Source organism: Protomyctophum bolini (assembly GCF_963924005.1).
Source record: "Protomyctophum bolini genome assembly, chromosome: 12".
Taxonomy (NCBI): Eukaryota; Metazoa; Chordata; class Actinopteri; order Myctophiformes; family Myctophidae; genus Protomyctophum; species Protomyctophum bolini.
In genome coordinates this window covers 23587182-23602466 of record NC_137873.1, presented here as the reverse complement: position 1 = coordinate 23602466, position 15285 = coordinate 23587182, and the positions used below count along the sequence as shown (strand labels likewise).

General features: G+C 42.3%; 2 protein-coding genes across 3 annotated transcripts in view; one reads left to right on the top strand and one right to left on the bottom strand.

Moving 5' to 3' along the window:
• Window positions 1-59: 59 nt before the first annotated feature.
• LOC308326155 (acyl-CoA-binding domain-containing protein 5A-like) lies at window positions 60-10975 on the bottom strand (the record flags this gene model as incomplete). Its single annotated transcript, XM_080778962.1, has 13 exons — window positions 10933-10975; window positions 10577-10707; window positions 9553-9676; window positions 8173-8245; window positions 6304-6454; window positions 4793-5023; window positions 4655-4732; window positions 3133-3345; window positions 1767-1861; window positions 1464-1626; window positions 862-1070; window positions 283-333; window positions 60-179 (listed from the first exon to the last, which is right to left on the bottom strand). The coding sequence occupies exons 2-13, from the start codon at window positions 10659-10661 to the stop codon at window positions 60-62; spliced, it is 1593 nt and encodes a 530-aa protein (XP_080635088.1). The 5' UTR covers window positions 10662-10707; window positions 10933-10975.
• A 710-nt stretch (window positions 10976-11685) lies between these two features.
• LOC308325543 (abl interactor 1-like) overlaps window positions 11686-15285 on the top strand; it is a 48307-nt gene continuing 44707 nt past the window's right edge. For both annotated transcript variants that reach the window (XM_080778069.1, XM_080778068.1), the window contains exon 1: window positions 11686-11877. In XM_080778069.1, the coding sequence (XP_080634195.1) occupies window positions 11761-11877 (117 nt within the window). In that variant the 5' untranslated portion in view covers window positions 11686-11760. The remainder of the gene's footprint in view (window positions 11878-15285) is intronic.

Genomic DNA, 15285 nt, shown 5'->3' with positions numbered 1-15285 from the left:
ATAATCAGAGATCAGAGATCAATATCATGCATCTCTAGCATTTGACGTTGACATTTTTCTCACCTCCTTTTCCGCTGTAAATAAAGTTGGACTAGCCAATGGGCAACCAGAGGCCAGACTGTAGTCAACACCACTGTGACTGGAGAGAAGTGAAAAGGCCACCAAGATGGTCTCTGGAACTACAGAACACAGTATATCATATTAGTGAACTTCTGTTTCTTCACCCTACATTCAACTGCACCACAATAAAACACATTAAGAGAGGTAGATTCACAAACAGACCTTCCGTACAAGAGATAGATGGTTTTCCTGTCTTGGCGAAGGTGATCTTGACTGAAAAACAAAAAACAGTACAAATAAAGAAATAAACCAAGGAGTTATGCAGGCTATGATCCATTTTAATTCCAATGTAGTGCACACATTTCCAGCATGTCAGGAAATCCATCCATGTACACTCACCCACCTACTCATCTTAGAAGACTACTAAATTACATAGGGTTAGGCATAGTGTTTGTGAGGTTAGGGTTAGTTTTAGGCATAGTTTTAGTGAAGTTAAATGTTAGGGTTTAGACGCAATCTTGGCAAAACACCAATGAAAGAGGGAGTCCCATCAAAGAGGGGTCCATGCCTCAATGGCCCCAGGAGGGCCACCAGAGAGCACTAAATGGAAAGAAAATGAACCTGGCATTGCCCACTGTCAAAAAATTTCAAAGCTTTAACAATGTCATTAGCTTGCAGATCACCTATTTTCACTATCTTTGTTGTTTTTCTAAAGCCATTTCACAACAGAGGGGCATACAGCAAGAGGCTATGGCTATTTGGGGGTCATTGTTGGCATGGAAAGGTTCGCGAAGCCCTGACCTGTGATACTGTCAACACCTCCAGGGTGTGCAGACGGTGAAGCACATGAGCCATATCGTCCTGGAGCCTGAGCAGAGCCACGGCGATCTGCTCATTGATATCGACCCCAGCCACGCTCTCTGAGCGTCTGCTCTGTGCAACACTGCAGCAGGCGGCTTCTACATTGACAGACCGCAGAGAGCCACAGGCAACTCTTGGGGACAAGGACCCTGAAATAGTGGGAAAAGCAGGTGTTGGATTTGGAATGCGACCTGTTCAAAGCATAACAATGTCTTAACCCATTAATATTCTACAAATGCCTTCTAAATCAGTAGTTCTCACACTTTTAAGATAAAAAGAAAACGATATAAAACATAAATTGTAGAATATACAGTCATGACAATAACATAAAAAGGATGTGGGGGACCATAAGAGAATTCATGGAGGATTCCATAGACATAGAAACATAGCAAAGCTCACGAGGGAGTGGGACATTTGTAACCCTGGGGGGCAGGCCAACCGGGACACTAACTAAGACCAAATCGAATTAAAATGGAGCCACGATTTTAGGTCAGCTTTAAACTTGAATGCTGAATTTATGCATGTCTTTGTATATGTCTCACCTCGCCCTCTCCTTGACAAGGAGGTAGTGGGTGGGCCTGGACTGCTAAGAACGTCAAGAAAAGGGTCTCCCAGACATGTTAGATCCTTCCCTCCATTTATCATCGTCTTGGTTTCACCCCAGAGGTCCTTTTGTCTCACAGTGGGTGCTCTCGAACCAGATGACTGGAACCAGAAAGAAATGACAAATACAAGCATTGGTCTGTGAACTGTCATAAGCAAAGCTATATATTAGACAGAAAATAACCACAACTTAATTTCAGAATTGTATAGCATTCTCAAACATCTGGATACACAGTATGTACCTCTTCCATGGCTAGATCTTCCATCGAGTCACAGAATTCTTCATTATCCGAGTCTGTGGCTTTGTGGTTCTTCTCTGGAAAGACATCGCGGTGACCTGAGGAGTACAGAGCACACCATCGATACAACATTAACAAGACAAGGTCTAATTAAGGTGTGGCTTCCCTGTGGATCTCTGACATCCTATTGATGATGAATTCACAAAATTAGAAAAATATGCACACAAACAAAATATATCCACATTAAGTGACAATTATTGAGGGATTTACTTCCTTGGCCTAGTGGCAGCGGACAGACAAATAAGACAAATAAGACAGATCGACAGATAGACAGAGACATCTCGCCCCTTAGGAGCAACGAAATTGTACAAAATGTTTTGTTTGCTTTAAAACACTTAACATTAATGAGTAACCCATGATACTATTTGAATTTACAGTAAATTCAACATAACTCATATGTTGCCAGCCTTTTATGTCTTTTACGCTTTAGTTCACACAGTTAAGCATTGGCATACGTTTAGTTGATTTTGCTCCAATCTTTTTTCTTCTTTCTTCAATGGATTCCCCTCAGAGATTACATTTTCTTTTTGCTTTGGAAGGCCTCTCACAATCCCCTTGTTCTCTTATCTAGCTGGAACAGTTTGTATTTCCCCTGCTCCTTTTCAACATCTTATACCATAAACTGAACCTGAGACAATTTTTTTTTTGTGATTTTACCCTCAAATTAAAGCCACAGAGGTGCAGCAAAGGGAGTGTACCTGTTTTGGACATATGTTCTTTGCAATCTAATGTCCAATACGTAATATTAACTTTGAAAGTCACCACCTGTATGGTGGTGCCATACAAATGGTGTATATGTAATACAAGGAGATAACACAGTAAAATCATAGTTATTAATTAAACATTTACCTAAATGGACCGGGATGAGAACTAAATGAACACCAATGGTTTTACTGTGCAGTAAATTGACAAAAAGAAAAGTGTGCCAGACACGAACTTCTGTTAAATGCCTGCCAATCAGAGGCAAATTCTGGACATGATGACTTTCAGACTCTCCGCCGCCGGAATTGATGACATAAGACGGCGGGTCTGACCACGTGAGACTACAATGATCCATGGGTCGGCCGTTCGAATCCCGGCTCCTCCTGTCTACATGTCGAAGTGTTCTTGGGCAAGACACTGAACCCCAAATTGCTCCCGATGTGCTGGTTGGTACCTTGCATGGCTTCCGCCGCAATCGGTGTATGAATGTGTGTGTGAATGGGTGAATGTAATGCACAATCTATGTAAAGCGCTTTGGATAAAGGCGCTATATAAATGCACCATTTACCATTTACAATGGCACCAACAACACTACGTTGTGTCTTACCGCTGAGGTGTCCGTTGAGGTGCCTGTAGGAGGTGCTCTCTGCACAGGACTCTACAGAGCAGGCTAGCTCCTCCTCCTCCACCTCACTGTTGAGAGAGCTGTGGGTCCCGTTTGTCACAGAGGACATGCTAGGCTCCACACTGCTGCTGCTGGAGCCCCGGGTGTCAAACCTCCAACTCCTATTCTCCACCATCACCAGCCTTGGGTCAGGACCTCTCCTCCGCTCTGAGCCGAGAGAGATAGGGTGTGTGTGGGGGGTTGGGGTGGAGAGTGAGAGAGAGAGAGAGAGAGAGAGAGGGACAGAAAGATGGGAGGTGGAGAGTGATCGAGAAAGAACATAGTGAGTGAGTTTTATCCTTGAGATTTACAGTATGTCCTATCTGGGATTCAAATCCCTGTCTCCCACTCAGGGGCCAAAATCTCTACTGCCGAGCTAAGACGGAAAGTCCATTAAATTAAACGCTGCCAGTTGTACATACATATTGGTTAAAATAACGTTTTATTCACACAATTTATTATTTACACATTTATTGAAGCTTTAACACCCCTTCAAACATAGTGCCAGATGAGGATTATATTCATGGTCATTCATGTGTCGGTACATCAAAGGAAACTCTTCTCCGATGATGATGACACTATAATCAACTTGTTGGTGTTTTCAGCACGTCACATTTAAAAAAGAATTATAGGACAGCTGTGTCCGTGAAACGTCCGGTTGAAGTCAGTGTCAGTGTCAAGCATGAGCAATGCCAATATGAAATGACTAATGGTGGAAAAGATATGATTTGCTGCTTTGAAGCCTGGTGTTCATCTTTTTGTGTCCTTTGTCTAACAACCCGGTTGAGATATGGCCACTCCTAGATTATAGTCTTTTTATGTCCTGATTTACTCCACAGTTCTATTATTTATGTCTACCGCCCGGTTTAAACTTTGTCACCTGCTGAAAATATCAGATCTAGATCGGCTATATTTGGCGCAAGACACCTTGTCACCGTCATAAGGGGATAAAAGGCAGTTTATCTTGTTTCATAGCCTGAAGTGACTCTTTGATGCTGTCGGTTGGCGTTTCTGCATGTGTGTGTCTGCGCGTGCATACGGTATGTGTGCTACTGTGTGCCAGTACTCACACCAGAGAGTGTGAGGATTGGCTGCTAGATTAGCTGCCAGTCTGGCGGTATTTTTAGGAACAAAATGCTTTATAAAAATATTCATTATACCAGTAATAGACACAGATATAATACCAGACATGTAGCAATGGGTTGATTTACACTGCCTAAGCCAAGAGCTGATGCAATGAAGAATACAGTCATGTATAGAGCATGTACTGGAACTCTCTACCAGTATGCATCACAGAAAGAAAGTTTATTTGTGTTCTCTGTATACTTGTTTTTGCTATTTTTTTATGTAAATTATTATGTGAGGACTCCAGGAAGAATAGCTGTTGCCAGGTGTAACAGCTAATAGGGATCCTAAATAAACTCAAACTCAAACACCACATAACAACTACAACTACCAGCGGTACCTTGTTCATCCTCCTCCTCCTCCTCCTCCTCCTCGTCTTCATCATCAGTATCAGTATCATCCTCTTCCTCCTCCTCCTCCTCCTCCTCCTCCTCCTCCTCCTCCTCTTCTTCCTCCTCCTCCTTGTCCCATTCACTACTTTCCTCCTTGCTTTCCACTTCGCTATTCTCTTTCTCCTGGCCTCTGTCATCTGTCATGTCATCATGACCACTGGTCTCTTTAGGCATCCCTGTGGTGTCATCTGTCATGTCATCATGACCACTGGTCTCTTTAGGCATCCCTGTGGTGTCATCTGTCATGTCATCATGACCACTGGTCTCTTTAGGCATCCCTGTGGGGTTTTGAATATCTTCCCACAGATCCCCATAGCCTGAACAGTGAAGGAAACGCTCTCTGTCACCCCGCACGACTTAGGAGCCCATGCATACCTCACCGCACGACTGTGTCCCTCAAAGAAAAAATATTTTTGTTGAGGGATGGTGTTGTGCAATGGAGTATACCATATTTGGCTTTTGCAGTGTTTGTTTTTAACTACACAGCATCTAAGATCTACAGGGAGCTGGGATGCCACTCACAGTGTTTACTACACCACAGGTTCTCAACGTGGGGTCTGGGGACTACCAGAGGTCTGTAAGGGGGTTCCAGCGGGTCCCAAGCTAAATGATTGATAGTTAATAGGAACCAAATGGACACCTACAGGTCCGTAACTCTGAGAGTGAACCCGTAGGGGAACATTTGGTTCCACTTGTACATTCTTGAATTGCCCCTGAGGATTTTACAGTGTCGATTGGGATCCGGGAGATAAAGATCATATCAAATGAGGACCTGTGGCCTAATGCCTATCGAATTGGGGGTCCTTGAAACTGAAAAGGTTGAGAATTACTGTACTACAAAACACTACAGGGTTGGCACGTTCAGCGTTCAGAAGTTTGCAGGTTGGACCACACTTTGACTGACTGTCTGCTATACAACCACATACAAAGCACCGTCCCACGGGAGCAACAGGCGTCAAACTCTGGACTTACAGGGAAGCACGTGACAATGTCTGCAACCACCAGACTATACAAGAAATATGATTATATACAAGACTTTCCCCATGTCCTCAGGGTACAAGCTTTGAACTGGCATGATTAGACTAAATCAAGGTCAAAGATAGAGTGTGCACCCTAATTGCTTTTGCCTTTGTCCACGCTTTGCCGACATAATGAAAGGCAAATGAAAGCAATGTAGGTCTGGTTCAAAGCTTGCAGACTGTGGGACAAAGAAGCAGCTATAAACTGAACGCCATCTACTCTACACTACATACATTAGCCATCACCAAATCCCCAAACTTGCCTTCCATTATTGGTTTGTACGGTTCTAGAACTTCTCGCCACATACCTGGTGATGAAAAGACACATGCAGGACAATTCATCTCCATGGCTAAAAAAGACGATGAACAGCAACAATGACACGTTCTACTACGCCCCATTTCGGCACTTGTTGTTACTGTAGATATCTATTTCAACCACTTTGAACCTGGCGTCCCTATCCTGGGCATGACATTAGTAGTATTAGCAGTTTGTAGTATGACAAATTACATACTGTAGGTGGTTGTGGTGCTGTCCATTATAGTGCAGGCATGAAAGGATTTTATTTTGGAGTACACACCAGAGCAATTCTCAAAGGGCCTGGTGAAGGGTCTCTTGTCCACTTCATTTTCTTTCTCTTCAAGTGTACCCGACACATCCTCTGCGTAAAAGGTACCTAGTTTCTGTACCAGATCTGACACTTCATCTGAGATAGGTATAGTCTCCAGAATCTGAAGAAGCACAGAAATGACAAGATTTGTGTTACTTAATTTTGTTGCAGGGAGGAAATAAATTAGAAATATTAAAGATGTAGAGGTACAGTACATAACAAGACACTGACACATCTGTAGGAATTTCTTGGAAATATAAAGGAATCTGGGAAAATCAGAAGGGCAAATGAATGAGTCCATAAAGAGTTGAGGGGTTGAACAAGGCGACAACAGCAGTATTAAAAAGCTTTAAAGTTTTTAAAGCTAGTAAAAGCTCACAATGGCCGTGTTGCAATGTGACGCAATGTGATGTTGTAAATCATGGCCATGGCCATTGCCAAATGGCCAAATACGTATCAATGGCCAAATACGTATCAATTTGGGGTCGTAGACATGGAACTTTGAGAACCACCTTTTGCTGTACCTGCAAAAATATAATTTCTTTAATCATTCTCCATAAATGATTATTAATGAGCAGAGCTCATTGATGTTGCCTGGACTGCCTCTATTCAAAGCAATAAAACTAGGGCCGATTCTTACATTTCTACATTGCATCGGTATGATGATGAGTGATACCAACCATTATTATGTCTACTACTACGGTGAACATTTGCCAATTGTAGTGCACTTAAACACAGCATTTCATTAAATTGCTCATATCATGTTACTTTGAGGTGTTATTTGGGATATGCTTGAAGTCTGGGGCTTAACAACATAATGAATAATACATGTACAGAGAGGCATGGGGTGCAGTCAACTGAGAAAGTACTAGGACACATTGTAATAGCAGGTACAGTAAAGAATCAAACAGACTTTATTTCCTCCTGGAAATAAGTTCACAGTTCTCAGATTCACTGTGAAAACTCCAGCCCAACTGCTAGTGTAACACCTCCACGCTTTTGGAAATGAAACAGTCTTCAATCACACAGATTTTTGGTTATTTTGGGGGGGAAATGAGCATAGCGCCTGTCACAGACAAGTTCAGTCAGGAAACCTCAGTGCAGTCGCTGCTGCATGGTCGTTAATTGGGCGACCTCAGCATCACGCTCTCATCCACATGATTCACTCAGCCATTCACACACTCACTCCATCTTCATACCGGCTACATAAACTGGAAGGTTTGCACTCTTCCTCCTACTTCCTTGCTTGCTGCTGCTATATCTGCTGTGCTGCATATAAACCTTGCTGCTCACCCTCCTCCACCCCAGCTACCACTTGTCATTTTGGATCTACTGTTTACGTAGGTACGGGGGATTCAGAGTCCCTATGGCCCTATGTACCTAAAAAACAGATCCAATTAATCGCCAAACCATAATTAACATATTGCTCATTTATATTCAATATATCTATTCCATCCATTCTTGAGTTGTCCTGACTGAAATAATGTATTTTTTTAGAATTAAAAAAAAATCTAAATGTGTCCTTTGTTTGGTCTAAACCTTCATCGCGCAGACGAAATGAAAGCCTGGGTATCGAGGCTAGTCTAAACTAAACAACACAATGCATGTATATGTCCAAAATGCATCACTTTGCGCCGCATTTTGAGCTTCTAGATCTGCTACTATTGAACAAAATGGTAAAATATGGAGATGGTTTATGCCTGACAGCAACGATATAGGGGAAGGAGGAGACACAGGTGAGACAAGGTGAGGTGCTTGTACCAGTTGACAATAATAAAATAGATAATTGGAGGATTGTTTGTTTATCTCTAGAACTGATTTTCTTTCGGGGGGACTTACAAGCTGGATGTCTTCGATGTAATTCATCATGGCTTCCTCCTGTGTCATATTCCCCAATGAATTCCATGCATCCCTGACAACACAAATGGCCAAAGAAAACACTGAGAGGAATGTGAAACACATTGTAACAATCAGGTCTCCACACACTATCTATGCTGTATTACTGTAGGATTTTCCAAAATGTTTTAATATTAGCTATTGTCATTAATAGTCTTCGAGACACTTTTAGATGGAGGTCCAGATGGACTGAAATGTCAGTGAAATAAGGAAGAGCAGTGTGCTGGATTTTTCTTCATTAATAGTCATCTGATACTGTCCAACACATCAGAGCTAAGTGTATTTCCTTTGAAAAGAACTATCTATTGTAATTTATGACATATCCAAATGTATCGAGAGGGGACAAATACGCACGCACACTCACACTCACAAAGGTGAAGTCTGTGCAGAAAACAGAGAAATATAATCCATGAAGATCTAACACCACAGAATATCACACGTCAAACGAGAGCAAGGACAAAGACGTTTCAGTTTACTGTAGCTGTGGTGTCACTGGCCTCAGTTGCATTATAATTAGAACTTGACAGCGGTGTGAACAACCACCGTCACACTCGCTTGAAAGCCAAACATCCTCATTTGTGATAGCGTGATATACCTCATATAAATAAATAATTAATAAGGAAACTTTAATTCATTACCTTACCTTACCTGGTATGGCTCCAGGCAAAAAAGATAAATGTGTTTTTAGACTATTTTTTTCTCTGTACCTCATTGCTTTATTTTCCCTTTCTCTCTGTATGTAACTATGTCTGCTTTTAAGTGCTCTTGCTCTTCCGTGTAGAACTATATATGGTGTAGCCTCTACACTGTGAAATCCCCAGAGTTCATTTAACTCAGAATGTGCGCCAAATGAGAATGTACCAAAAAAGGAAATAAGGCAATGATCATGGACTATAGCCACAGTGGTAGAGGCGGTCTTAATGATGTTGCGTTCTCCTGATCAATGATGGGCAAGACGTTTTCCTCTTGCGTCTCAGTCTTCTTAAACATCCATCAGTGTACAAGTTGTACACTCTCTGTGTTAAATTAAAACTTTTAAAGTATCATATAGGCAACAAAGTCTTATGCACACCTGATAGGCTCTGAGACGGGTGCGTAGGCAGGGCTCAATGTATTCAGAAAAAATGCACAAAGACCCGCACACTGTCTGCACTTACACTACGAACACTTTATTTAGGCAACGTTTCCTAAATAAAGTGTTCGTATTGCAAGTGCAGACGGTGTGTGGGTCTTTGTGCACTTTTCTGAAAGTATCCTAATATACCATGAATGATATGTTTTGTAATAACACATGCAGCGATAATGAGCACACCAGCAAGTTACCATTTAGCTTTCCCACTGGAGTCCCAGAAGCCGTAGGGTCGGTGGATGTTACAGGGTCCCAGGGTAGCCTGCTTGTAATAGCTATAAAACATCAGCATCATGTCATCCGAAGGCTGGAAGGGACCTGAGAATGTGGGGAAACACAGACACGGATACATAGTATAAGAGGAATGGATACTTCTTCAGCAGACTCAGGCAGGCCAAAGACTTCTTGTTTTGTTAATATTGTTTTGTGCTGATATAAATTATAACAGCAATTGTGTAGGTGTTTGAGCTACAGTAATGTAACATCCAGGGGCGGCTTTAGGAATCTGGAGGCCCATTTCAAGCCAAATATGAGGCCCCCATACTGTATATACATACAGACATAATAATTCTGTTGATACAGCCATATTGATACAAATAGTTTTGACTATTCAATATCTCACGCAGCCATTACTCTCGACAATTACGCAGCAACAACACCTCTCCTAATCCTGTCGCCCCTTCACAATAAAGTGTCTCCCCTTTACCACCCAACGTTGAAGACATTGATGAAGAATTTTCAACGAGTTGGAAAACTGGCGAGTTCTCGTTAACAGCTGGGAGGCCCCCCTGAGGGTGGAGGCCCATTTCAATTGAAACTGGTGAAACAGCAAAGACCACCTAATACCTATGCTAACATCCTGCGTGTGGTGCATTGGGCAGAGGAGAAAATGTTTATGAATGAATCATGTGCTGTGTTATATATGTTAGGACCAATAGGACCATTTGCAGGTACCTCTACCCCTCCGTTACCATGCTGTGGTTGAAAGCTCTATTGCTGTCATGGCTCAAGCAGAAACCCACTGGTTTTACAGTGTAGTTGGAAGACTTGAGAAATATAGGAATCAATGTAGCATGCATGAGCTTTATCAACAACAGTGCCAGCAAACAATTTATGGTAACCGTTTTCACACCAATGAGCAGAACATGGTTTATTGGAGCAGAATAGAAAATAATAATTTGAAATAGAATAGAATAGAATAGAATAGAATGCTGTTACCATCCTCAGGTAAACTCCGGATTACTCCAACTGCGGCATCAAATTTTGCCTCCAGGCTGATGCCGCTGATGTCCACCTGCGCCATCCTGTCCCAGAAAGTATGACGGCAGGATCGAGAGGAATCTTCACATCTATAACATTGATTTAAAGCAGGAATGATAAAGATCAACATAACTGATTGACTGATTTTTCAACGTGTCTTAGCTATCGATGCAGCTAATTGCAAATTAAATAGGCCATATTATAAATGTGTAATATGTTCGATTAAAACACCTATGCGTGGAGACAGTAAAAATAGGTCATATGGGGTGTCAGACATACTATCCAAAATATCATTTGTTATGAGATTAACTCACCATAAAGGTTTCTGCCGGTGCAGACGGATTTTTTATATCCCCGGCGTGTCTGCAATCTGCACCAGAAGCCGATCGGTCAGGGGGATGAGCTGAACGGTGAACACGTGACCATTGATCGTGTAGGGAACTGTAGTTTTTTTGGATTTCAGAACAGAAGGGCTGAATGGGAAATGTAGTGTTTGAAGGAAAATCTCGCTTCATCTGTAAAACTGGTAAAACTACGTGGGGTTTTAAAACAATGAAACAAATGATTTGATAGCTAATTATTGTTCTAAACTGCGAAGTATTTCCTTTGTGTTAATGTCATCATTAAATAACAATAATAATAATAATAATAGCAAGCAATATAGATATATACGCCTACAACTACCAGTACCACCATCCGCATTAATTGATGTGGCAAACTCTGTACTTACTAGCACCAGCAATACTCCAAGTTGACATCGAGCGGCGCTATTCGTACATCTCAAAATGTTGATACTCCGTCGGCCGAGGCCGAGAACGGCCAAAAATAAACAGATCTACAACCATGTACATCTGTTTAGTTATTTCTTTGGCACGCAAGGGCTTGACAACAGCGGCCCCTAGCGGCGCCACGGTGCCAGGCGGGGGTGCCCCATTCTCACCGCACGCACACACACACACACACGCACACACACACACACACACACACACACACACACCAAAAGCATCAGCGCCTCGCCTCTCACTGAAAGGATAGGGAGGAGAGAGAGTGAGAGAGAGAGAGAGAGAGAGAGAGAGACCTCGCCTCGCTGAAAGGATAGGGAGAAGAGAGAGAGGGAGAGAGGGGCGAACAGGGATGTAAAGATGGCAGAGCTACAAATGCTATTAGAGGAAGAAATTCCGGCCGGCAAACGAGCTCTCGTGGAAAGCTACCAGAACCTGTCGAAGGTCGCGGAATACTGCGAAAACAATTATGTCCAGGTAAAGAAATAACACGTTGTTTTGGGGTTTGGGGAAATGGTGAGTGTGGTGTGTGTCTGTCTCTCTTCTTCGTCGTACGTGCGACGCTACAGCCAGTCAGTGGAGAAACCATAGGGACAGGAAATGCTGGGGACCCTCAAACCGCTACATGGAAACGGGTCATTTCCCCCTACTATAAAACAAAATACTGGCTGTATGGTCGTGTTACGTGTATAATGTACGTAGTATTCGAGCCGCATGGCAGCCGTGGGCGGTTTTATTTCGGCCGGCGTGTGTCCACACCCGTGTTTAGCGTCACATTTCACGGGATATTACAAAGCTCTGTATACAGGGGGCTGCTATACTGGGAGGGTGTGTCGTTGTTATGACCCAGTGGTAGCCTATGTCACTGTGACTGAATGCAACCTCTTTGATAGGTGCTGAGTGTTGTCCCTAAAACATAAAATATATACAAATCCAGTGTTTATAGACTGATTCATAGCGTAACGTGGTATTAATTATGTAGATAGATGCAGTCGGTGCCGTACGGCTACCGTACGTGTGTTTAGGCCACATGGTGTGTTTTCATTATGGAAATCATGTCTTCTTCGTCGGTGCCTCACATTTGGAGACTGATTTTTTTAATCAGCACAGGCATACGTTCATTACATAAACACCTACAGTGTTTATTGTACACATGTAATTACTAGGATATGCACGGATGTGTGTATTACAAGTAGTTACACGTGCCTACTGTCTGAGCAGATTCAGTGTTGTAGTGGCTGTAGTTATGCTGCTATTACGCTTGGGAACAACACTGGCATATATAAAGCCTGTTCAGTGCTTATTTATATGAAATCAAATGCACAGTAGGCCTACTTATTGTAAAGCTTTTTGCATAGACAAGATCCAGTAGTGGAATCAGTGTTATTAGTCAAAAGATAAGTACCGGTAGTCTAGAGTAGACATGATGTAAATAGGTCCTATAATTTCTGTGGGGCATGGAAATGCACAATGTAAGTATTGGGGTGAGAGAGTCGACCCACCCACCCAGCGGTTTGAGGAGTATAGTGTGTCTGTCTGTGAGCTCAGCTGTTCCACTGTGACAGACAGACAGACAGACAGACAGACAGACAGACAGACAGACAGACAGACAGACAGACAGACACACACACACACACACACACACACACACACACACACACACACACACACACACCAGGGACCCCTTTGTGCTCCCGTGTGGCAACGATGCGGATGTGACACTTTGATGTTGAGTGTGTTGCAGAGAATGCCTAAAGTTACATTGTAATTGCATGGCATGATGCTGCTTAGCCCCATTCACACATGTAGCCTACTGTACACACAGACAGACGTCCAAATGGAGAGAATGAGACACACACACACACACACACACACACACACACACACACACACACACACACACACACACACACACACACACACACACAGCGAGAGAGAGAGAGATATCTGGATAGTTTTCAGCCTGAGATCATTACTTAACCAGAGAGAGCCCTGTGAGAATGGGGAAAAGAAAAAATAGTTATTTATATCAATTATATACTTTCTTCAGGTTTTATTTCCTCATAGACCTCATAGTCATCACAAATCCTATTTAGAACTACAATATTGTGCCGTTTTCTAGGGACGTGCTCAGATATTGGTATCACTCTTTCACTGAGAGGTAAAACGGGATTCCTCGAGACCTGCTCTATTGATTTGCAATGTCCCCATGAGAAAGGATTACATTTCTGTAATCTGGATTATTGTCTGTCTGTGTGTTGGATAGTGAGTTGAGTTTTGACAGCCTGTTTCAGAAGAACATGACCTTTTAGTGTCAACCCTCCCAGTGCAGACACGCTAATAACAGAGGTAACTCACAACTAGGATACGGATAATACAAATATATATTGACAATCATTCTATTTGGTTTTAGCTCACAGGCGACCACCGATTTGGTGCCTGCTTTGAACTAAACTCAACTCAGATGTATTTGTACAATGTTAATCACTGTCATCTGCAAATCAGACATGATAGAACAAGATCAACTCCTGTGAGTTATCATAGTAAGTAGGTCGGAGTGGCTTAGTGTCGGTATCAGCCCAGTGAACTTGAATTACGGTGTCTACTGTCTATCTCTTGTTCAATACACTAGATCACATAATATTCTTCAACTATAAAGAATTTGTTAGAATTACAATGAACCAAAGTGCATAATATGTCTTCTCAAATGTGCTACATTGAATGCAGGAAGAATGATGGTACTCACAGCCACAGAGAAACTATAGGGCCAAACAAAATCAATTACTTTCATCTGTGAAGGTTTGACGACCGATTGACAGCTATCAGTCAAGCTTTTTGGCACAGCTAGCCATCCACTTCATCTTGACATTGTTTTTACAGCCCAGACTTGAGGCAAGTTACACCATCCTGTGTTTATAGACTGATTTAACAACCAGAATGAGTGGCTATTGAAATAATGAAGCTATGATAGATCTTTGGCAAGATAATAACCCAACCGACCTCAGCAAATGAGCGCTACAGGACAGTGCCAGCAGTGCTACTTCTCCCCAGTTAGGGGTTAAAGTGTCTTGCTCAGGTACACATAGTCATAGTCTATGACATAGACTGTTTAGAACCAGGTGCTGGGCCAAGGTCAGAATCCATCAAGAAAAAGTAGCTCTGCACACTCACTGGATCATGCTCCAAAGCTTAAAAAGTTTATTTAGGACTTCCTTTACAACGTGATGTTTGGAGCCTCACAGCAGCTGACTGCAGACCTTTCTTTTTCTTTGACTCACTGTTTCCCAGGTGGCCTCTATCCAGTCAGCTATGGCTGGAAATGAATCCCAATGCATTTTTCCCATAGGCATTTCTTAATTATTTTATATAAAGACCTTTTAAGCGTCGTACGAAGCCAACTCTTGTCGTGACAAATCATGACAACAAACACAATTTTTCGGGCCAAACAAAGAATTAGAAAGTAGAAAAAACGGCAGGTTACAACACTTCTTTGTTGTTTTTCTTCTTTGTAATTATTTGTTTGGTCCAAAATATTGTGTGTGTTGTCATGATTTGTGACTGCGACGCTCTATACTGTACAGTATATACGAAAATACGGTTATAATTGTAACTTGTGGCCTTTGACCACAAGTGACAACACATTTTGCCTCCCTAAAAATGTCATTCCTGGAGACGCCACTGTATGTTTCTCACAGATTAAACCTAATTATTTTATTGCAGTAGAATTTCTTTTTTCAAAGATATTTCTTTTCTGAGCCTGTATTTGAGTACAGTGGAGAGAGACTGAAAACACAGAGATAGAGAGATAGAGAGAGTATGGGAGTGGCCTGCAGCAAAACGGCCAGCTAGGAATCGACCCAGGGACTTGCTGTCAGGTATTAGAGC